Source organism: Dipteris shenzhenensis, chromosome 6 (assembly GCF_047967505.1).
Source record: "Dipteris shenzhenensis isolate YYH24624 ecotype China chromosome 6, Dip_SZ_1.0, whole genome shotgun sequence".
Taxonomy (NCBI): domain Eukaryota; kingdom Viridiplantae; phylum Streptophyta; class Polypodiopsida; order Gleicheniales; family Dipteridaceae; genus Dipteris; species Dipteris shenzhenensis.
In genome coordinates, this window is record NC_141601.1 from 6,228,976 (window position 1) to 6,254,556 (window position 25,581).

The following is a 25,581-nucleotide window of genomic DNA, read 5'->3' on the forward strand; positions in this document are numbered from 1 at the left end:
AACACTAGATCTTTTCTTGTTTTGGTCGACATCGTCCACTAGATACATCTTTATGCAACATCAAATCCCGTGAAGAGTTTGCTTTGGATTTATTTACGTGCAATGATGTTCTACAGGTGGGGCTTATAAATGTTGAAGTTACTACAATTCCTCACTCGCTTTGCTCTACCAATTGCCCAAAAAGCAATTCTGCCAATTGCCCAAAAAGCTATTCTACTAATTGCCAAGAAAGTTGTTTTGCCAATTGCCATCAAAGCTGTTCTACCAAAATAAGCTATTTTCCAAAAATATATACTGCCAAAAAAGCTATTCCATAAAAAAGGATATTATGCCTATTGAACGGGCTTTGTGCCTACCAAACGAGCTTTATGATTGCCTAACTGGCTTTATGCCGAACAGCAGCGAAAAGATTGTTATCTAATGAATAGGAAAAAAAAAAAAGGAAAGGCCATCGGTTCCATCAAGAAGTATTATATATTGCCAGAAAATGTTGTTCTATTAAAAAAAGACTATTCTGCTAAAAAATTTGTTTTGCCAAAAAATCTATTATGCCAAAAGGATCTATTGGGAAGGTTATCTTGCAAACTTACATATTGATAATGTGCGGCAACCATCTCGTCCCAACCCACGATTCTTGCCATTCTAGGTATTAGCTATTATTTATTCTCATTCTTTGCACATTTTTTGTCATTCTTTTTACCAAGAAAGCTTCTTCTTCTCCCTTCATCTAGATATTGGATTCTTAACCTTCTATTATACGGGCTTTATGCCTACCTAATGGGATTTTTTCCTACCAAACTGGCTTTATGCTTGCTGGTGAAAAGATTATCATCTAGCGAATTAGGGAAAAAAGAAAAAAAGAAAGAAAAGTTGCCATCAGTTCCATCAAGAAAGTATTAATATATTGCCAAAAAGACTTCTATTAAAAAAAAATTGTTCTACCAAAAAAAGACTATTCTGCTAGAAAGTTATTTCGCAAAACTATATACTAACAAAAAAGCTATTCTGCCAGTTATCCTACAAACTTACATATCGATAATGTGCGACAGCCATCTCAACCCGCGATTGCTACCATTCTTGGTAATAGCAATTGTTTATTCTCATTCTTTGCATATTTTCTATCATTCTTTTTGTTGAGAAAGCTTCTTCTCTACCTTCATCCAAATAGTGCATTTTTTACCTTCTATATTGAACGTGTTTTTTCATGCTTGTAGAAAGTCAAAGAAACCTATATGACTAGCATGTGCAAGATATTCATTCCTCAAATTGTAATATAAGTACAACTACTAATATTCAGGTAATATGCTAGAGTCCTATCTATTCGCAAGACTTCTTTGCAATACTATTGGACTCTAATACTCTTGATGTTGCTTTAATATGAATTCTTACAACATTCCTCTCTTTTGATGCATGTTGTTGACGGGAGGTTAGATTCGAAATCATCAATCTAGAGATAGCCAAGTTGGATGCAAGATCGAAGGATGACATTTCATATGGTTGTAGTCTATGACACAATATTATTTAGGTTGTAGCCAAGGATGAGTTATGAGCTCTTGTGAGCATAGTATTATTCATATATTCATTGATCTTTAATTCCCAAAAGGCACAAATCTTTGCACATCACGAAGGAAATAATAAAACACTACCCCTAAAATTTGCAGGGAGGATTGAGTCCTGATTGGACTCTATGTCGTGTCTCATGTTCAAATTTTTCATTCTTTTTTTTTCTTTAGGAAATTCATTAACCGGTAGGATCCAAGTTCCATTTTAAGGTAGTAGATATATGCTCCATGACAAAAAAAGGAAATCTAAAGTATAGCAAGTGAGCAATGAATGAATTAATAAAGATATACCAAGGACTCTGAAATATAGAGAGCTATGAGTGACAATAAGCGGGTCTCTCAGGGTTAAGTAGAATCTACCCATTTTGAAGTAACCTTGTATCTTTACAACTACATGGATGCGAAAATTGTCCTTAAAGTTCTTTTGGACAGAGCCCTAATCGATAGTCTGATAAGCTTTGCAAAGCTAGTGCTTTCATGCATACATGCACCCTTGTTTTTTGTAAACCCACCTTTGGTCTTGGTACATAGCCCTCGAGTGGTGTATTGTGCCCACCACACACACACACACTTGTCCACAAGCTAGGACACCAAATGAGGACTCCAAGATTTGAACTCGTGACTTAAGGATCGAAAACCAGTCAAAGCCTTGCAGGTTAACATACTTTAATTTTGCATGGCTTCGGGCCTCTATTCCCAAGTGCTATCATGTTAAATCAAATCTTTAACATAACAGAATCCATTTAGATTCACTTAAAATAACTACCCATTTCAATCCCATATTTTATGATGCATTTCCACAACCCCCTTCCATTCCTTCATGCAGCACTACTTTCAGGAGCTGTTGTGTCTCCACCCATTTTTTGTCAAAACATTACACCGAAATTCGGTCGAGATACCAACTCGCCATCTCTTTTTTGTTTTTTAATGACTGCAGTCATGGAATGACTACTTCGATAAATTTTTCAAGCATAGTAGTTTCTTTTTGCACCTCTTCATACCATAGCTTCTTTTTACATCTCTCTACCAATTTAGCAACAAGCACATCTCTCTAAAGCATAGGAAGATGTAGAGTTATGTTGGACTAAAAATATTTACAAATCACATAACTTTTTGCTTGTATCTATATTTTGGAAATGACAGAGCCACATCCTGGATGTGTGGGCATGCAACAAGGACAATCAAGCAAATTGAGGAGGCAAAGGGCATTGAGGTCAGGGGCAAGGGAAAATTTAAGCGCATAGGGTGAGCACCTCAAGTGCAATCAATAGCATACTTGAAAGTTGATAGGTCATTCGAGATCATACTTGATTGTGGTCACCCCAACACAGAATAGTTTCCTGCATCAATAAATTTGAGAGAAAATAAGTATCCAAAGTAGGATACTACTAGGAGAGGCCAAATGCTATAACTAGAAGTTCTTGCATGACAAGGATTGTATTGTAGTAACCTACCAAGTTGTTCATGTGCATTGCACTTACAGATAACACATACGTCTTGAATTCTACCACTTGCTATGTTTGAACTTCTGTGAATAGATGATTCATCTCATTGGAGGATCAAATTTGCAACATGTTATATATGCATTTGAAATGAATCTAGTATGCGAAGGCAATAAAATGTATGTGTGTGAATTACAAGGGAAGGGGCAGCAGGCCTTGGATGTAGATTAGAAAGACAAAATGCTTGTGAATCTATAATGCAAGAGGAGGTAGCAGAATATAGACCATTGCATGTAGAGGCAGAATGCTTATGAATGGAAGCATTTAAAAGGAAAAGCTACCATGTAGTAGAATTTTGTGATGGTAGATTTCAAAATGAGCTCTCTAGTTGACAAGGCTTCAAGGCTTTGGTGGATCACCTTTTGTGACTCCTTAAATAAGGGAACCAGCTGAAGTACATGTTACTTCATTAAGGCTGTTGATCGCTTGTCCTACAACTTCCTTGCCTTGAAGGAAACAAGTAAATCCCATTGCGACAGATCACAAAGGCCCATAAACTATGATAAAGTAGAGAGAGAGAGAGAGAGAGAGAGAGATAGAGAGAGAGAGAGGAGTGCACATGATATAGCTACCTATACACTATGTTGTATTGAACATGAACCCCCTAGTATTAAGGGTATGGTTTTCCCATAATGCCCTTTCTAGATGGTGCAATTCACACCATCCTTAACATCCTCTCTTGAATTGCATTGGGTAAGTAAAGGGTGCATGTACAAGATTTTTTTGGATTTTGTTTAGTGCACATGATAGCATCCAAAATTGGACAAAATCAGAGTAGTATGTGCATGTGTGAGCACAGTGACTACATAGCAGAAGCATGTAGAATGAGTACAACTTATGATCCTTAAGCTTTGGTTTTGGTGCTCATTTCTTTTCCTATTGCTTGTGTTGACATTTGTGCATGTGCGCGCGTGCACGCACGCACACAATCAATTGATTACCCCATATGGTGGGGGGTATATGCACATACCAGTGTGTGTGTACACTTGTAATTTTTCATCTAGACATATAGACGCACACGTGCATGCATATGCACATACTAGTGTGCATGCACACACTTGTATTTTTCATCTAGACATGTGGATGCACATGTGCATGCATTTGCACATACCAATCTGCATGCGCACACTCGTAAATTTTCAGACATATGGAAGCACATGTGCATGGATGTGCATGTACATTTCAACATGTACACATGCATGTGAGTTAATGCTAACAATGCATTTCTATGCAAGGGTGCATGCATATACCCACCATGCTCAATACATCCAAAGTGAAAATAGTGCATGATTCTAAGCACCTCTCCACACACAACCTACACTTTGAAATTTTCACTCTATACTATGCAAGGGTGCATGCATATATATACCCACCATGCTCAATACATCCAAAGCGAAAATAGTGCGTGATTCTAAGCACCTCTCCACACACAACCTACACTTTGAATTTTTCACTCTATACTATGTAAGATGTATATATAAATATCAAGCCAAACAAAAACTTAGCTTCCAATTTTTGTACTATCTTGCAATATTTGAGCCCAAAGAGGAATAAGAGAATGGCCAAACTTTTCTAATTGCTTTGAAGCCAAGGCATAAATGTGCTAACAAGCATTGTCACAAGAAAACCCATCAACATCTCTATAATCCTTTTATTAGTGCTCGTTTGGTAACACGACCTAAAAATGTCCTATAACACTTATTATGACTCATTGAATTTTATTGACATGTGAAATATGTGTTTCATTACCGGATTGCGGAGGACCTGAAACAAGAGGGAATATTCCAAGTTGTGGATTTACATGGAATGTATATTCCCAACCTTTTGGATCATGATGTTCACATCTTGAAGGGAACTTTAAATTTTTTCCGAAGCACAAGTGACACTTCTGTGATTCCAAATTGAATGCTAAGTCATTTTTAATCATAGTTAGTATTGATTACAAGTCGTATCCTTCTATTGTATCATTGTACTTTGGTTTATCTCTACAACATGGTTAATGTTGAGTTGCATTCAAGTGTAATGAGGTATGGATGTACTGCATTCAGGTGTAATGACGTATGGATGTACTGATCATGCTCATGTGTAATGACATGCGGATGTACTCACCATGCTCATGTGTAACAATACATTGTTGTACTCACCATGCTCAATCCATTCGAAACACCCAATAATTCCACAAAGAAATAATGACTATTTAAATGATAACATCAAATGACCTAGACACCTCTCCGTATAGGAATTGACATACATTTTCCACAATACGTTATATAAGTGTATATTGCGATCAAGTCTAAAGCTTGCCTTCTAAAGATTGTAAAATCCTATTACAAGATCTCCCATGTATTTCTTTTTTAATAACCTTTAGGTGCAAGAGTGACCAAGACTTAATATATTAACAACCAGTGTCATCAAAAAATATTTGGAAACCTCTTGCATCTATAGTGATTTGAATACTTAAACAATGATGGGAGTTTGGCTTGCAATAGCTTTGATATCTTGAGGGCCTACTTGAGATATTACACAATGACACATTCGTTGAGTAGGTTACTCATAATAATCTTGTGTTTGTGGTAAGTACAATTCATATTCTTCATGTCCTTTGGCTCATCTTTGCCATACTCAAAGGTGTTAACCTCCTAGCACCAACATAACTTCACAATATCAAACCTTTGGCTAGAGAGCCCCTTGAGCAAATAGTGTTTTCGCCCTCAACTCACTCGGGACTTCGGTGCAAGATTATGAGTAAAGCCCAACGAGCCCAAGATTATTATCCAAGCTATGGAAAGACATAGATAATGCGAGTCCAAATACATTTGCATTAATGAGCCACACTAGAAGGCAACGTTCAACGCATGCAAAATGAACTTTGAGATCGACAGGCAACACATCATCTAAGAGGTTGTTGCAACAACAACGAAACTCCAATGAAAGGTTTGACAAATCTATAACGGACAAAGCATCAAACAAGGAGGCAAACCTTCCAAGGTGCCACACTATTAGCCATCAGATACATGCATAACTCCCAAGGAATCACTCGCCAATTCTAGTTTTACATTGTGAACTGTGTGAACTTCTGCACATGTAAGCAGGACACCCATGCTATGAATAAATATATAACTTAAAATTGAGAAAAACCTGTCATTAAAAGGTTACCAGAAGAAAGACTTTAAGAAATATTAAGTTTTAATAACCTTTTTATAATGGCTGTTAAATACTCCAGAGTTAGCCTATGCACCTTTGCTTAATGGCAGTGCGTGCACATCGATGTTCTGAATAATCCTACAAAAAAGTTTCAGTTGCCCTCTTCAATGAGATAATATAAACACACAATAAGTTTCAGTTTCAGTTTTCCCTTTCAATGAGATAATATAAACACACAATAAACTGCGCGATAGGCTGCCTGTTAGAAGCATTTCCAAAACAAATAAAGGGAGTTGTGCTGCTGTGGATCTGCAAAGGGTCAGGACCTCTTTTTCTGTTTCTTACAAAGGGGAGCCCCACATCCCCTAATTTCATCCTGTGAAGATCAAGGCAATAATTGCCTGCATGGAAGCACATGTGTTTTGATTCCAATACAAGCTCTTGTCAAACTCTTGTTGGATTACATAGGTACACAAATATTTTAAACATGGATCTATACCCTGTTCTGAGAAGATGATATGCCTGTTGATTGTGACTCCACCAATCTTGAAAAAGTGGGCTCAGGACAGCTCCTGAATCATTTAGGCCAAAAGGAGTTGGGCATCCTGCTAAGAACCAATTGTGTAGTTCTGAAATCTGCTCTCAAGATTCCATGCCAGTCTCAGGGGGATGCCAAGAATCCATATTAACATGCCAAACACTTTTGAAGGCATGGAAGTTATCATTGATGCAGTGTGCTGAATCACACTCTGTCAAGCAGAATTGCTGGACAATTTCCACTCCTTCTGAACCTCAAATTTGTGAAATATCTGCAAGGTCTTGTATACCATATCATTGCTAGCCATTCAGTGCTACCTGCTCCCTATTGAGACACTCAACTTTTCGATCTGCAAATTCAAAATTGTTGGTCAGAAAGCAAAGAAATTTATGTCACTAGACTTTCAACAAACATGAAAGATTTGTCAATTTGTCAAGGAAATGTACCTGGTTTACAAGCATATCAATTTGTTCTCTGTACATTTGTTTGACATCTGCAAGGTCGGCTTTCAGTTCTTCCACCTGGAAGCCAGCAATAAATTAGAGCCCTTGGGACATGCCAACACATGCATACATTATGTTTTGTCCTTTGCATGCAGCAAATCCACTATCCTGCATGGGAAGCAGCAAAGGCATGACCTGTCTATTCTATGGCCAGGTCAGCTAAACTGTCTTCTACCTTAAAAATTCCATCTAGAAGCTAAGGTTAGGAAATGAATCACACCGGATGACAGGACACTGGTAGAGCAACGGTCGATGGAATAATTATAGCGACAGGCAGCGGAGTAGGCATATCAATTTGGAAATGTCTTTCACAAACAGAAAACACGTGTAGGGAGAGAACCCAGATTTGACAATTTATAGCAGTACACAACCCCAGGATTGACATTTCATTAATGACTCTTTCAAACCTTAGGAAACCATAAAACTTCAAACAACCTGCTCATCACGTTCTCCCATGAGCTCCAAGGCTGATGTGTGGCGGCGGCGCAATGATTCCAACTCAGAACGCATCCCTGGCAAAGAAGCCACCTCTGACCGAAGCTTTTCACACTGCATAAAACATAAGCTTTAGAGCACAATTTTTTGAACAAGATGATAGATAGAAATAAAAGGAAGGAAACTTGGGTAACCTCTGTGGTAGCTTTCACAAGCTCCTCGGCTAATGTATCACGTGTCGATTCCAAAGCAACCTGCAGAGAAACCATCCTCATGACTCCTAATAACATCAATTTGCAATTATTGAGTTGACCTTGCACAATTATGGAAAGGTTGCTTTCAGTTGCATCAGTTATAGATATAATTTTGCCAAAAATCTACAATAACAATTATACAATAACTCCAACATCAGGAAAAAATGTGAGTGTATCACCACAAATAAAAATGCTTGAAATCCTGCATAAAGGATCTCCCTGTACTTACCAAGCGGGATGTATACAAGGCTAATTCACCATCTTTTTGGGATAGAAATGTCTCTAATTGTTCTGCATTGGGAAATATACCCTTTGCAGCATAAGAAGATGGCACGGGACTGTTGATGTTTCTTTTGTCGCCCACCAATTCTTCTGATGTAGAATCCAATGATGCCTGCAGATAATAACTCTCTTCGAGATTTCCGCCACTGCTGCCACTTGAGAAACGCCTCAAGCTCCTACTTGATCCTGTAAGGAAATTGACTTACGATAAGTCGTTTTCAAGAGTATTGATTACATCCAAACTATTTGTTTTCAAAATCCTAGTTATAAGAGACATATATGTACCAGACTCTAGCTGAGCATGTGCACGTGAGACATTGGCTTTATCTGTAACAGCCCAGTTCCCAGTCCCCAGCATTGCCTCATGCTCCATTTGTTTTTTCTTCTCATGCTCCAACTCCTTGAGTGATGATTAAACACACAATAGAAGATGGTGAGCTAGTAGCATTAAAGCAAAAAAAACATAATAACTATAAAGCCAAAGAAACTTTTAAACTGAATGAGAAAAGCCACAGGCACTTCAAAAATTTGCTATCAGCTATTGGTCACACATTGAGAAACCCTCCATGGTTCACAAATGCCTGATATTAGTTTCTTCTCTTCGCTTACTCTTTTATTTTCAATGTAGGATTCCGGACTTTAGAACAGCAAAAATCTGAATTTGAATTTTGTACGTTTGGATATGTTCTAGTCTTACAAAGGTATATATATATATATACATATAATCATTTATCAAACTAGTATTTTGTTGCACAAAATTCATACACACTCTTTCGTCAATCACCTGTTGCAATAATTCTCGCATGGTTTTCTCCTCAGCTAGTTCACGCTTGGACCTGTTCCGAAGTTCCTTCATATCCTCCTCTAACTGTTTGGCACGACCCTCATGGGTTGCAGCTGATTCTAAGGCTGCCAAGTACTCTTGCCGATTTTCAGATGCCCTTTGTCGTTCCTTCTCTAATGAACGAGTCAACTGAGCTTGCTCAGCTTTTAGGCATGAAACCTTCACGCGATTGACAGGAGTGACATTAACTAAAATTACATTCATGCAACAAGATCAACTTTTTGCACCAGGCAGATGGCTCTACCAGATTACACCTCGCAACAAACCTGAGCTTCAAGGACAGCCATTCGGGACAAAGTTTGTGTTAAACGTTCATTCATAGCTCGCTCTCTTTCTTGTGAAGCTGCAGCTTTTGCCTCTGCTTCCTTCAGCAAAGCTCAAACAGAACATGTGCAGTTGGGTATAGCTCAGTCAGGCAATCATAATCCAACCAAAAACCAAAGAAAGAAGTCGAGCAACATTAATTGGGACAACAAGTGTTAAAATCTACCTGCAGACGTGCATTCAGCGCTCGTTCGACACCACTCCATGCTTCTGCACGCATCGCTGCTGATTCCTGCAACAAAGAAGCTCCTATTAGGTCCTCAATGGGACAGTAAAAAATAAAAGGGTACATTCACAAAAAGCTTTGAAGCTGAAAACTGAGGACCAATTTTTTTCACAACAGGCCCCAAGGCTATTCATCTTTTCTTCTAGTTCATTTCAAGATTTTCCATATTGTACTACAAACCACTGTGTCAATAATGCACATTCTAGGCTTGATGAATATCACAATGTTCCTGAGACATCAGGGAGCAGCCAACTCTTCGCTTATGGGGATCTTTTGGTCACCAAAGAGCCACCACCGAGTCTTGTTATTACCTTGATTACCCTCTCTCAAGACTAAGAGCTTGAAGCCTAATTGAAGAAATCCAAGTACTCGTAATGAAATTAGATGAATTTTACTTTTGAACCATTGGGTAGGATGAGAATGACAACATGGACATTCTTTACTCCTGCAAATATACTAACTATTTCACCCTATAAAATTTTTTAATGAAAAAACTTAATATTATTAAGTATGAAAAAACCCCAAGGGCAATGCACATGGCATACAGCATGCATACCATGAAAAACAAAATACCCTGAGTCCGCTCATCAAGAAGAGCTAGCTTCACACTATATAAATTTGATCCATACATTGGTAAGAACAGCCATGGTGTTAGGCAGCAGCACATCAAGGACAGCTCCATCGCACTACGTGACGATTGTGTACCGTTACAAACTCTATGCCATGGTATCGCCTTCCATTCATCAACAGCTCTTGCAGGGCCCTGTGTCAGCCAGCTCGTCACACACTTTTGCATCAGAAAGCTCGTTATCTAGCCTGGGCAACAACTGCATCACAGTCAACAGGCCCTGCATCACTCTTCATCAGCCAGCCTATAAAGAATCAGCATCACCACCTGCATCAGTTCGTCAACCAGTTCATGAAGCACTTGCAAATGAACCCGTGAAGTCAACCAGCCCACATGCAAGGAGGACCCACAGGTTCTATCGAAATCCAGCCAGCATCTAAAGACTCTGGATTTCCATCATCCAGGTGATGGAATTGTAGATTTTCATCGATGGCTGGATGGAATTGTCACTTTTTGTTACGAAGGCAAATGTAGATTTTCATCGATGGCTGGATGGAATTGTCACTTTTTGTTACGAAGGCAACAAAGCTGTATATTTCCCACACCATAGTGACAAATTGCCAAGTTTCTTCTTCCCTGAAATTTTTTTAAGGTACAGAACAATATGAGGATATGGTGGAAAAAATTACACATACGGAGATCACTAACCATGTCCAGAAAGGCACATGGCTTTAGAAAGCATGGCTATGCTATTCCACATCCATCAATGGCTACCCATCACAATGATATGCGAAGATCAACATGCACACTCTATGTGGGTCGGCACTAGAGGACCCTCAACCACCCATATCCATATTCCTGCCTGCTACTCCCCTCTCAGACATCAGACTATACATCAGAGGCTATATTGCTGCTTCATTGACTTCCAAAAGGCCTTTCATTGTCGACAAGGTAATCAGGGATGGGATTTGGTGGTAGACGCCAGACCCTGGTCTTAGCAGTCCTCCGGTCCACTGTTTCTAAGCCAAAGTATTTTCAGTCTTTGAGCAGGGGTCTGCAGATTTGTTCCTGTTCCAGTTTCAACCAAGGGGGATGTCATGGGATTTGTGAGCTGGTGAACACATATGTGTGCAGCAGATAGCGGCAACCGGTTTGGGCCATCTATAGGGATCTGCAACAGCCTTCTGTAGGCTCAGATCAAGACTGTAAGCTGACAGATCAGATTGTGAAAATGGCAGTAACAGACTGGTCTATGAATGGTCTGTGAATATCAGTTACAGGAGCCTGTAGGGCTCTAAAAGAGGCATTGTCCTGATTCAGCTCCATCAGTAGCAGCAAGCCAGTGCAACAGTACCATCAGCCTTAACAGCAGCAGTTGCAGCATTGCCATCAGCACCAGGAGCTCTTGTGCAGCAGCAGCACTACTATCAGTTTCAGCAGCAGGATCAGCCCTAGCTTCAATTCCTGCGATTGAACAGGTGCCTCAGCCTCTACAGCAGCCCCAACAGTCAAGCTAGCCTCTTCATGTTCCATTCTGTCATGGGATCAGTTTCCCTCTAGCCTCTCTAGTCAGCCTCAATCGCGAGCACTGAGCAGCCTTCCATAGCCTCAATCCATCCCCGCATTGAGGGAACCAACAGTTCTACTGTGGGTATCTGATGATTACCAGGCCCAACCTTAAGAATACGGATTGTAGTTAATCCAAGTTATTGCATCATTTGTCCCTTAAACGATGGTGATATCCTTAATTCCACTAAGTACTTCATGACCAATATCACTAAATTTACCATTGATCCCTGTTACCACATCACTTGTCCCACAAACAACATTGATCCTCCATTCCAATAAGTACTTCATGACCAATATCACTAAATTTATCATCGATCCCTTTTCGCATTGGCAATGGCAAGATCTGCTACTAGTGCGAAAACTGTTTGTGTAGCTATAGATGCTATTGTAGATCCCGTTGCTGGCTCTGTGACGACATGTGGAGTAGAGCTACTGGTGGCTGGATCGTCCAATGGTCTAGGTGTAGACCCATCGACATACTCCCATTTGTCCTGAAGTACAAGAATGGTCTCCATTCAGTATTTCCACGTACCGTAATTGGAGTGCAAGTAGGGATTTCTTAACTTGGTATTGTATACTGTCTATGTTGGATAATAGATAGGCAAAGATCTCTCTTCGGGAACTAGGCGTTGCGGAGGTCATATGGGTAATAATGGCTTTATGTAAGAGGTTCATAAGTAGGGTTCGCACTTCACACATCACATGGTAAGATCGTTAGCAAAAATAGCATGGAACAAGTATTCCACTTTCGCCACTATTGGAAGCAACAACTATGTCCACAACCCCCACTCTGTTAGGCTCTAGATTGATGAGTTGGCATTGTTCATCAACACTTTGGGTGGGCAGCGGCCATCATTGGCAAAAGACTTTAGAGGCACTTGAAAGCACTATAATCCCCTTGCGACAACTGCTACATGAGGCTCAACCTTGGTAAAACTACATGATCTTCAACACTAATTACAAATAGATATTTACATTCGAGTGTATGATCACATGGGATGCACATTCTTGGAAGCCAAATTCAACAGCATGGCCAACTGTTCAGCCAAGATTGACTAGAGGACATCCAACCCTAGTGAGGTTGGACAGTTCATGCTTCCAGGCCTACTTTCAGCACGATCTTCCTATTAGTGACCAAATGGTTTCGCTCGCATGGTATGTCTGCATACCACTACCCTCCATATCGGTACTTGCTACGTGAGCCCAATGTGTTTGAAATACAGTGCCATTTCACTCAAAAGTACACCATTTCACGTGTTTCTTTGGCAAACGCGTTTCAAACAATTCTACCACACGAAAAATGTGTTTTCTTGTGACTATGATTCTCATTGACAGGCACAAGTTGAGCCTAGTAGGGAAATCATGAATTCAAAGAGAATAATGTTGTTTCATAGATGTCAAGCATGTATTTCAAGTGGTACTACATACTCACCTAATTAAAATATAAGAGCACTTACTGTTTACGACAAAGACCATATAGACTAGAGTGGAACTGTAACAAGCAAGATGACTACCTTGCTCTCTCTCTAGCCTATTATCTTTCTATTGTGTGGACTGAAAGAGAAGAACACACAAGGACTAATGTGCTTTGCTGTGAGAGTGTGTGTGTGAATGAGGTGGATTGGTTTGAGTGAGTGTGCGGATGAGGAACTCACATGCTTTTCTGTGAGTGAGTGTAAAGAGAGGAACTCATGAGCTTTGCTGTGAGTGTGTGCGAAGAAGGCAGGATTGGGTTACAATAAACCTGCCCCCCCTCCCCTGTCAAGAGAGAAACTCATATGCTTTGTTGTGGTCTAAAGGATCGAAAACGGTCCAACACTTCGACGTGAAAGATTAGGAAACCCCCTCCCAAGCTGCTTGAGATGCTTCTTCATGATGCAAAGGTAAACCCACTGCTCTTCTCAAGCAGCTTCTTCATGATGCAAAGGTAAACCCACTGCTCTTCTTTTTACCCCATGCCACAGTGGTGTTTGTTGGCTTGAAAACTGAATCTTGATCTTTGGCAAAGCTTCATGGCATGCATTCATTTTCAGTTCAGAGGCAGAGATTGTTGGGTTGATCATGCTCTTCATGCCTTGGCATAGTGGCTCCTATTTTCTTGATTATGGCTCCTATTTTCTTGGTCAAATAGGAGACGCTCGAGTCCTATCCATACACGAATTGACACATTCTATGTGAATGATTGGACTTAGGATAGAGGTGGTGCTCTTTGCATTACCCCACGGGTACTATCTAACCACTTTCTGGTTATTATTTCTGTCTTTGAGCCTCATACGCATGCCTGATCTGCCAATATTAGGATTCCAAATGTCTTTTATGCAAAGAAAGATCTTTCAGTGGCAGTTATGCAAATTTGGGAATCCTACTTGCAGGATGGTTTATGCTCTCCACCAACTTTGGCAATAGCTTTATTTTATATTAGTAGTTTTTATCATTCCATTGCCAAGACTAAGAGAAAGGATATCCTCAGGCAAAGAAATTGCCATTCGTTAGGAATTGGCAGCTTTGCAAAGGGAGGAACACAAAAGAACTTCAGATGCCTAGGTCCACAAGCACCTTTATACAACAAGGGCTCACGGGAGTCTTTCTGAGTCCAGATGGGGGAGAGTCAAAAAACACTTTTTCTATAGCTGAGAAAGTGTTTCTCAATTGGTTGAATCTGAGACTGTAATGGATGATGCTTCAGACTTTTTGTTGTTAGGAATTTTGAGCACAGAAAGTCTTCTCTTTATTCTGTTTCAAACTCACGTCGCTCTTCACATGCACTGAATACTGCAGCATAATCGAATCACCAAGGCACATAAAAAATGCTCATACAGCAAAGATGGATTATGGCACAAAAAGTAGAGACCCGACTAAACGACATACCATAGGTATTGATGATTAAGGAACAAACTCTAACCCAAAGACGATCAAACAAACCTGGCTCACTCCTATGGGAGATTTTTTCCTCTTACAATACCAAAAACGACTCAGGGAGTAGACTCTACCAACTACCAAATGCTTGAGCAGATGCTACCATGACCAAGTCAACTAAGCAACAGACGACTCTCATTAAAAGACCTACACAGGCTCGCGGCTTGAAACGAGAGAGAGTTCGAATATGAGTCCCCAGGCTATGTAAAGGCTTCTAAGTCCTGCGCCACATCGTTATCATGCACTGGTTTGCTGCCCAACCAGCCAACAGCGTTCTAAGTCTTGCATGAGCTGATCTTCTTGCACCATCCATCGCCAAGCTTCACACGTCAACCAATAAATATTCACGGTGTAGCCAAGGCCAATCGCGTCTGAGTATCAAGTTGAAAACTCTTCACGAGCCAATGAGCAACCTTCAGAAAAAGTCCTCTCGAACCTTAGTCTAGAAAAGACCGCCCAAAGAGGGCTTCCTTTCCAACATACCCCCCTAGAAGGTGGATGGGGATATCAAGATGATAATAGATTCCAAACAACAAATTGACAAATGAACGCTGATGTGGGAAACTGCTGAACCACATGAGCACAACACAAAATGCTAAAGAGACATGTACTCCTAGGAACCACAATCTCAAGGTAAACATCACGTGGCTCAAAAAGCCCAGTTCTCATCCATCATAGCTACAAACTCGGAATGTTCGCTTGAGGTTGATTCTACCAGCAAGCAAGGTTTACTCTTCTCGTCCTTCTACTTCTTCCAACAATGCTCTTCTACATGCCCACGCTTTCCACAATAGCCACAGCTCTTCTTGCTCTTTGTATTACCTCTATCTTTGCAATGTAAGCAAGCTCACTTCGAAAAGGATCTTCTCGTTTCTCTTCACTAAGCAAAAGACCAACACAATCTAAGAACTCCACACCATCATCTAGCCTCAAGATCCTGACAGATTCAGTATACCTGGAGGGGAGACTTCTTAAAGAATTTCTTTCTTATCTTCATCTTTGACTCTCGATCCAAGCTCATGAAGTTGTTTGAGCAATGTCTGCATCCGGTTTAGAAATGTTCCCAAACTCTCATATTCATTCATATGCTACCGAAGAGTTCTTGCTTTAAAGTAGCCTTTGAATGCTTTATACGAATACCGAATAGTGTTTCCGAAGTTGTCCAGTTCTTAGCCACCATTTTTCCAACATCGATGTAGTGGAACAATTTAGGACCAAGTGCCCTTCCAATGATACCGATCGCCTTTTCATTCTTGTTCTCCTTTACCGGTACTTTATCTACCTCGTGTATTCCACTTTTGGGTTTCTTCTCAATCCCTGCCACTACATTCCAAAGACCCTTCTGCATTAGGTAGAGATGAGTGGCTAGCTGCCAGGAGGTGAAGTTGCGACCAAGGAATTGCACTATTGAGCCGGCTATGGCTTTCTCTTTCTTTACAAGATCCATATTGCAGACACAAACACTCTCCTTGCAGTCCTGAACTGTAGAGATATTCGAAGGACAAGAAAAGAACCGATAGAGAGCTTCGGAGTTCCATTGACAAGCCTCTTAACCACTGGCTCTCATACCACTTGTTAGGAATTTTGAGCACGTAGAGTATTCTCTTGATTCCGTTTCAAACTCACATCACTTTTCACATGCACTAAATACTGCAGCATAACCAAATAACCAAGGCACATAAAAATTGCTCAAACAGCAAAGATGGATAATGGCAAAAAATAGAGAACTGATTGAACCATATACCATATGTAAAGATGATAAGGAGGGACAAACTCCGACCTAAAGACGTTCAATAAACCCGGCTCAATCCTATCGGATATTTTTGCCTCTTACAATACCAAAAAATGACTCAGGGTTTTGCAGCTCAGCCAAGCTCGATCTTGCCTCTAGAGTTGTGGCGGTCAACCAGGTCCTCTTGGCCACGGCCTCGTTTGTTTGTTCTTGCTGGCATTCTAGGGATTGCATCATTCAGCTCACGAGACCAATCAGAAATTTTATTTGGAGTGGGCTTGATGGCACAGCAGATGCTTTAGCCAGGGTGGCTTGGAAGAGCCTCATCCTCCCTACACAGCAAGATGGTGGTGCGGGGACTTATGCCAAGGCGGGAGCCATGGAAGGCATTTTTTATTAGCAACATATAGATGTGCACACCTTCTTCAAGAGGAGACATGATCGGTAGTATTAGATGGATCTTCACCGCAGCACACCTCAAGTCTCCTTCGTCCCCTCTCATGGTTGCCATCCTAAAAGCATGGGCCAGCTTCAGGAGCACTCTTCGGAGGATTCCCCTTTCCCCTCGTGAAGAGATTGATAGGCAACCGGTCATGTGGAATGATAGTATATTGGATGATCTTGGCAGACCACTTGATGCTTCACTCTACATGTAGTGGTCCACATGGGAGAGGGGACCTGCCTCATCATTGGGGTCATGGAAAGCTTTCCGCAGGCTTCCAGAGGAGACCAAATCTCAGTTGACAGGACATCTCAGAGGGAGTGCAAGGAGGATCTTGCAGATTGAGGCAACCCTTCCAGCGGATTGGGTAGACAGATGATATGCCACTCACTTGCTCCACTTGGGCAAGTGCTTTTACGAGAGGGGGTGATCCTCTTCAGGTTTTGGCCTTTCAAGATGCACATGAGGATGCCTTCGTTTTTTGTGTGCATGATGGTGGCAGACTGTTCAGGTCCATACAGGACATCTTGCTTGAGTCTGCCTTTTAGCCTATCAAGGTTGTAGGTCTTTTGGTGCAAGGATCAGATTCAAAGTGGTTCCTTGACCCAAACCCCCGGCTTCTCTCCACCGGATCTTGGAGACTTTGGCTCTACGGGGAAGTTCCCATTAGGTATTTGTAGTGGGACCCTGGAGAGTGGGAGTGGATTGACGCAGGACATCAAGAGAAGAGCATCCCCTTCTTTCGCTACACGGTCAGTAATGCAAGGAGATTCCAGCTCAGTAGTAGAGGTTGGAGACCTTCCAGAGTTCCTCATTGGGAGGCATTTGATATCACTACAAATTTCAGAGGTGCTTCTGGAAGAGACTCTGGAAATCCCACAGGAATAGAAAGATCACTCTTTTCTTTTGGCTTTCTATCCATGATGGTATTGCAGTGAACCTTTGGAGATCCAGATTCGGAGCCGACCCTACTTGCCCTCGTTGCCTCTCTACTTTGGAGACGATTCAGCATTGCTTATGGGATTGCAGACAGGAGAGGATGATTTGGATGGGGGTAGCTAGGATTTTCAGTCACTTTGTCGACTCCCCATTCTTTATGACATGGGGCTCAGTGGCTTGGCTTTCTCTTACGGGGGCTCAGGTCTTCTATGAGAGACTTGACTCTTCTCGAGCCATTTCGATTCGACGTCATCTGGTAGAGTCCTGTTCTTTGGATGTGCTACACACCTTTCTTTTGCAACTGTACATGCCTCTGTGGATACCTCTTGGGAGATACTGGCGAGCATAGCAGCCTGGCAAATCTGGAGAGCCAGATGCACAAAGGCATTGGAGGGAACTCAGGTTCATCCCAGGTTGAGGTGGCATTTTCAGCCCCCACCTTGGATTTTTGTTAGCTTCTTTTGAGCTGGTTTTTCTCTCATGCATGACATGACGTACTCCTGCATTTTAGCTTGCTCTTGCGGCTTTCATTCATACTTAATGAAGTAATCTTTTTATTTTATTTATTAAAAAAACAACTCAGGGAGTCGACTCTACTGATGACCGAAACTGCTTGAGCAGATGTTACTACGACCAGGTACTAAGTGATAGACGACTGATCAAAAGACCTGCACAGGCTCGCGGCCTAAAAAGAGAGAGAGTTTGAAGATGACTCCGCAGCTACGTAGAGGATGTGATGCCCTTGTAAGTCCTGCACAAAATGGTTATCATGCACGGTTTGCCGCCCAACCAGCCAATAGCATTCTAGAGTCTTGCATGGGCCAACCTTCTTGCATCATCCACCACCAAGGTGCACACATCGTCCAATCAACCTGCACAAAGTAGTCAAGGCCAATCACATCTGATTACCACGTTGGAAACTCTTCACGAGCCAATGAGCAACCTTCAAGAGAAGTCCTCTCAAACCTTAGTCGAGGAAAGACAGAAGCTGGCTTCCTATCCAACATTTGTGCTCCCCTCCTCACCGCATATCCAAACATGACTGACAAGATAGCGCCCGTTTGAGGGTCTGGCAGATATGTGAAATAAGATACAAGGATGTCTCTCGATGCACCCTTCACCAACTTGGAATTCAAAACCTTGCCCTCCACAAGGGTAAGTGCCCAAGTCTAGAGGGTGTAACCCCTGCTTTCTTCATTGTTTTCTTGAAGGATCTTTGTGATCATTAGTAAGCCTCTTTTGATGGGGGACAACATAAACGTATCACACTAAGAGACATTGTTGAGCAGTGTCATTTTGCTTCTCGCTGGTATGTAGACCCTCATCTAGAGGATCTCCCTCTTGGTACTTGGAGGCTTTGGCTTTTGGAGGTGATTCAGTGGAATTCAGGTGAGTGGGAATGGATTGCAACAAACAACCATGCAAAGGATCTTCCTATTTCTAACTTAACAGCAAGTAATGCAGGAAATTTCAGATTAGGTCAGAGACCTTCCAAATCTCATCATTGGGAGAGCTTCGAATGACCTTGGAGAATCAAAGTTCTCTTTGAGGAGGCTCTAGAGTTCCCTTAGGAATAGACTAGTCGCTCTCTTTTTCTAGCTTTCTATTTATGTTACACACTAGATCATTTTGGCTGAGTTTGGAGTCCCCTTCTAGCTTGGCACAGCATTCCAAGTCACATTATTAAGGAGGATCTGTTACAAGTACATACATACCATAGTTACCGCGGAACGGGAACGTTCCGGGAACGTCGGATGCTAGAATGGGAGCGGAGCGGGAACGTCGGAGAACGCCACGTCATATGACATAAATAAAATGACAAAACATTTATAATATCCAAGATTAAACTTTAAAGCCTTAAACATCAAAAATTTAAAGACTCCAGAGTCCAAACTCCAAATTGAAACTCAGCAGGCTCAGCAAACGAGCCAAAAAACAGTCGCAGCAGCTTATCTAACCGCCGTCGCGCAGGAGCACACAGGCCGGAACGCCCGGAACGGGCGTTCCGCCCTACGTTTCGGCACGTTCCGGAACGTTCTGCCTGATAGACACGTTCCGCTCCCGATTCGCCCGTTCCGGGCACGCCTGCAGCTTCGGACCGGCATTCCGACGTTCCGAAACGCCATTCCACGGTAACTATGATACATACAAGACTTGGTTAGCCCCTAGCGAGCTTCTTGTGAAGCTCAGCTTCTACCGAGATCATTGCTTATGGATATTAGAGGAGGGCTTCATCAACCCGCAAGGCTACACACAGATCCACCTCCCCCATATTTTGAGGATTTCGAACAGGCAGTTCTATGCTTCCTCACAAGGATTACACATTGAGACTAGAGGGATTGAGGGCATACCTAGAGAGAGCTGCATATGCACCCATGTAATCTATAGGAGATGAGTCGGAGAAGCACTTTGCTTTCAGATGCCCTCTCTACTACGAGATTCGAGGTCGTCATCATTGCCATTTCGACAATGGCAATGGCACTTGTTCAACAGAGAGCCACGGCTAGAAGACCATAGTGGCAATGCAAATTGACCCACATCAGTGCTCTATCACGGGTTTCATGCTGCCACCGAAGCATTGACCACTACCAGAGCCTTTCTGTTGAGACTCTGACCATCTTACTCTTTCTCAGCCACCCAGTGGACTTAGTTCCTCAAACAGCATATAGAGGACACCCACAAGGATACCACACTGCAGTTCCCATCCTCTCCAAATACTACAAGAGAAGATCACACTGATAGTGAAAAGATTCCCATGGCTTTGGCAAATCAACAAAATTAGAGCCATTCTATAAGTAGGAAGTAAGAGAAAGGGGGGGAAGCCCTGTTTGACCCTAATCACTATCAATAAAAGCTTTCTCACCCACATCCAATCCATCAGCCGAAAGTCTTGCCAATTCGGCTAAGACATCTTCATATATCCGGAGAGGGACTTTCAGTATTGTCATCTTTTTCCGAATCATTATCCATGTTGCAGTGTCGAAGGCTTTCTTGAAATTGTGAAAGCAATGGCATATAGCATCATTCTTGACCTTGACCCCATCTTCTGCAGCACTTCTTGAGACTAGGTGGTTTACCATTGCGTGTTTTGGTGCCACTTGCACCATGAGCACTAGCATCATGAGTGTAATGCAAATGAGATTGTTTTTACCTTGGGAGCAGTAGCATGACTTGCCCGTCTAGGCTGGCTTTACAACCTTTCAGGACTTGGAGTTCGGACTTCTCTTCACCGATTTCCAGCGACACTTCAATAGGAACAGCTCCAGTTCATGTACAACCAGCACATTTGGACCAGCAGGAAGCTCATGTAAATTCCAGCAGGAAGCTCGTGTAAGTTCCACTTTAAATCCTCCAGTGCATATTTTAGCTTAATTGAGAAGCGGGACTAGTCTCATCCATGTTGTGTTTATATTTTAAAAACAATAATGATCACAATCTTCTAGAATATGAATACAACAATGTAAACTAAACTTTGCAACATAAACCTCATCATGCATGGCATACAACTTAGTAAGATCCTACCAACACAGCAGAGCAGCTAAAAGTAGCTGAAAGTGGCGATCATATTGCAGACTGAAAACTTGAAGCATCATTTTGTCTTTAACATGCCATAGTGCTCCCAGCAAAATTGCACGATTAATGGGAGGTTTTTGTTAAGTACTATAGTCAAATTATTATTGACTTGCTCTTAAACATCCCCAATGCTTTCCAAGTTCAGAGTTTTTTAAGGTGTCACACACTAAAAAGCAGGATCGCTTTCAAGACATTTGAGTTGCATCACATTAAAATTTTACCTTATAATACAAGCCAACAAAAGACCCACAAACGTGAGAGTGAACTCTCTTTAACATGCCCGGTCTGCATGACAGTTGGTAAATTATGAGCTCAAACATGCTGACGCCATAAACTATCCTTGAGAATCACTCCAGACTTTGATGGAATTTGTATAATAGAAATCCACTCCTTAGCAGCCAAAGGCATTAATGTGCTATAACACGTACACAGGAAAACACTCTTGTCTCGTTTTACCTTGCATCTAAGTTTTGACCACACGCCTTCCTCATTTTACCTTGCATCTAAGTTTTGACCACACCTTCCACCTAACTCCATACTGTAAACATTAAACTTGCAACAGACAGGAGTTTGTGTACAGGGTACCCGAAATGCTTCAATCTGGCGTAATAAGGGCCTTGTTGACTCTGGAACACTAGCTACAAGCTCTTCATACCGCAACTCTGCAGCCTGAAAAACAAGCACCTTCAGTTTCCTACTGAATTTTCAAGTAAATATAAATGCATGAGCCTCTGTTTCCTAGTTCTACATTCAAGTTCAGCGAGCAATCTCCAAAAACATAAGGACTGGATATCTGGAACATGGGCATTGGGACCTGGCATCGTCTTTCAAGCTCCTCAACATCCTTTCGCAGCATATCTTCCCGAGAAGCTGCCTGTTGTCAAGCAAAAACCCCCCTCCCCAACAATGTTTCAAATGTCTCAGCCTGCACCACTTTCGCCTTTGAAAATTCGAAAGGCATTGAAATAAACAACTCGCCTGCTGCACACTTCTGCTTAAGGCCTGACGAAGCTCTTCCAGGGTTTGTACAAGTGCCATCTCCCGATCTCCAGCCTCACGTAAGCGGCGTTCTAATTCTAATTTTGCTTCAGTATCAGCCCGGACTTCAGCCCGAGCTTCAGCTTCCTTAGCCTCATTCAAAGCATTGGAGAAAAATTCCTTTTGAATAGCCAGCTCTACTTGGGTTCTTTCAACAGCTTCTTGCAGTGCTTTCTCCGTAGCTGCTTTGTCTTTTTTTATGCTTTCGACTGTTGCCTCCTCCACCTGCATCGCAAGTCATGAACATGTGAGATGGTGCACTTGCAACTGTTGTCCTCTCCACCTGCATCACTAGTGAAGGAACTGTGAATTAGTGCAAGTAAACCCGAAAATACTTATTCGCTATTTCAGTCCTAATCATTTTAAAGAAAAAGCAAGCCATTTACATAATTTTCAACTCTTGCAGAAAGAAACAAAAGATCAATCTAGGACATCCCTTGAGGCTGGAAAAAATTCGCTGCACATATGCTTTCAAATATGTACCAATTGTCACTGAGCCAGTACTTCTCAACCTATGAATGGGGGCTTAAAATGGAGGAAGACCTCAGCATTCACATGTCACTACCATATAGGTTTATGACAATTGAAAAGCCTTGCACAAATACCATTGGTTAAAAATTTAGGCCCTCAACCCCTGTTTTCACTTAAAAGTAGAGAGAAATCAAGAGGTAAGGATTCGATCCATGGGTATTTGGAGTAAGAGTCTCGAAAATCTGTTTCAAGAGCAGGCAGAGTTGGTAAGGTGGGGATGCAATTAAATGGAAGAGGTATGGCCCTGGTTGATAAGTCCAGTGCACAAGTACCTGACACTTATCAACAGCATCCTAAGGTGGAAGTGGGACAAGCCCAAGATAATAAAAGAAAATCTAAAAGTTTGCATCCCAATCATCGTCACATAAAAGGATTGGAGCTTGTGGTGATATGATTGAACAAACTTACTAGTGTCACCATTTTTACTTGCTAGAACAGAAAAGCTTGCTTGCTCTCATTATAGTTGAATGGTTTTCTTCCTCCTTTATCCCGTCTCCCGTGGACGTTAATAGACTCTCTCTCTCTCTCTCTCTCTCTCTCTCTCTCTCTCTCTCTCATGGAGGATGGACGGCGACCAGGCCGAGAGACCAGGATCTGCCCTTGTTGCACCATGGGAGAGGTGGAGTCAGAGGAACACTTCATTTGCAGATGCCCGCTATATTATGAGCTCAGAGGTAGATTCCACTGTCTCTTCACGGATGGCTTTGGACCTCTCTCACAAGTGATGGACTACGAGGATCAGCATTGCCTAGCTCTTTATGTCAGGGAGGCCACTATGCTTCGACGAGACTACCTCAGAGACCATCAGCACAGACCGGAGCGTGATAGAGCCCAGCCTGATAGAGCTCAGGCACACGCTATACCAGAGGTCAGAGCTCACACAGGACACATGCCTCCACCCTGTGGATGTACATATGAGATGGTTTGTAGACGCCGCAGGATCTTGTTACATAGGGGACGTACTCGCCGCTTCATCTCCAGACGATCCAGGATGATGGCAGCTTTTCGGAGGAGACTTACTCATGGAGATCTCGCCCCACCAGCCGCTCACCTCACCTTTGCTCAGATTTGTACTCTCATAGCAGGAGGCAGAGTCGATGGACAGGATTTCCAGTATTATTTTGGTTCTTAGACTCCGTGACACCTGGACTTGTATCTTTGCATTGGCATATTGTACTCATCCCCCCATTTTGCACCCAGGGGCGGTTTCCTTGCATCTAGTTTACTTTGTATTTAGGCTCAGATTTGACATTATGTACTTTCACTTGCATTGTATTGCGTAGCACTTAGATGATATTCGACGATGCCTCTTCTTTGTGGCACGTTGATTTTGTGCTATCTTGTATGCAGAGTTCTTGATGTCCCATGGGCCCATTTTGGCCTTTAGTGGACAATAATACACTTTCTTTCTTTCTTTCTTTCTCTCTCTCTCTCTCTCTCTCTCCCTCCCCCCACCTCTCCCCACCATGTTTCTGCAGTCTTTGCCTGGCCCAGAATAGGCGCCAAACTGCCGCGTGGCAACCCCCTTGATTGCACACTGTTCCAGCATGTCTATAGCCTGCCCCGACCTGTTCTGCAGCTCCAGAAGTCCCCTGGCTGCTACGCAGGCCTGCAGCCTTCTGCAATAGCCAAAATAGCTCCAATTTGCTGTCTTTACATGCTCTCTTCTTGTCCAGGCTGGTACTGAAGTGATCGCATTTAGTGACAGTCTTCCAGGCTGTCCTTGCTGCCCTTCTCCACTAATGTATCCCATGACAGCCATGTGGATATCTCCTTCCACATTGATCTGCCCATATGGCATCCATACTTTATGCACACATAGCCCTCTCTCAAACCCCCTCATTCTATCTTGGTATGATGTCCCCATGCTCTTGCTCATGTTGGGGCTTACAAATGGGACAATGGAAATTTCCAACACTGCCTCTCATTGTCACAATGCGAGCCCTGAAAGTCCCAAAGACATTCATACTCCCTGAGAAATGTGTTGAAATCAAGTCCCAATACCAATATACTGTTTACCTTGATGTACAGCTCCGTGCAACTCAACAACCAAGCCGGTAGCTAGGTATGACCATAGCACCATCCTCCCATGGCATGATCACATGTCATCACGAACATGCCTAGCACACCATCCAACTCAAGTACAATCCCTGGGTACCCCCAGTTGTCCCCCCTGGAATTTGGGAACCAACCAGACCCTGAAAAGCACCAACTCCCATGCCTCCCATAGCATGATCACATGCCATCACGAACATGCCTAGCACACCATCCAACTCAAGTACAATCCCTGGGTACCCCCATTCGTCCCCCCTGAATTTGGGAACTGACCAGACCCTAAAAAGCACCAACTCCCATGGGTCTATTTCAACTCGTTACGCAACCTGCATAAACCACAACATACATCCGGAAACCCTGAAATCACTCCAGAATGCCTCCAGACACAAGCTATTAGTGAGCTACTCTCAGGTTTAAGCCCTGATCTTACCATGGTGTTGCAGTAATCCTGCCCGTAGATGCCTCTAGTCCTCCTTGAGAAGTCTTCATTGTTAGTATCACATGTAAGTACCATCTCCATAGAGCTACCCAATAGGTCCACCAACCAACAACAAGCTCCAAATGCTTCTGTTAAGAAAGTTCTGCCTGTACATGTCTGAAAGGT

At 42.2% G+C, this 25,581-nt stretch overlaps 1 protein-coding gene across 2 annotated transcripts in view; it reads right to left on the reverse strand.

Annotated features, from left to right (window-relative positions):
* Positions 1–6,274: 6,274 nt before the first annotated feature.
* Positions 6,275–25,581, reverse strand: part of GC5 (golgin Putative 5) — a 112,395-nt gene continuing 93,088 nt past the window's right edge. The window contains exons 9-20 of one of the 2 annotated variants that reach the window (XM_087375521.1): positions 22,332–22,616; positions 22,168–22,227; positions 21,939–22,022; positions 9,555–9,620; positions 9,331–9,429; positions 9,005–9,223; positions 8,506–8,620; positions 8,168–8,406; positions 7,879–7,938; positions 7,685–7,798; positions 7,193–7,267; positions 6,275–7,095 (exon numbers count right to left, since the gene is read on the reverse strand). In XM_087375521.1, the coding sequence (XP_087231647.1) occupies positions 7,060–7,095; positions 7,193–7,267; positions 7,685–7,798; positions 7,879–7,938; positions 8,168–8,406; positions 8,506–8,620; positions 9,005–9,223; positions 9,331–9,429; positions 9,555–9,620; positions 21,939–22,022; positions 22,168–22,227; positions 22,332–22,616 (1,452 nt within the window). In that variant the 3' untranslated portion in view covers positions 6,275–7,059. Of the gene's footprint in view, positions 7,096–7,192; positions 7,268–7,684; positions 7,799–7,878; positions 7,939–8,167; positions 8,407–8,505; positions 8,621–9,004; positions 9,224–9,330; positions 9,430–9,554; positions 9,621–21,938; positions 22,023–22,167; positions 22,228–22,327; positions 22,617–25,581 lie in introns of both variants that reach the window. The other variant, XM_087375519.1, reaches the window with a different exon arrangement.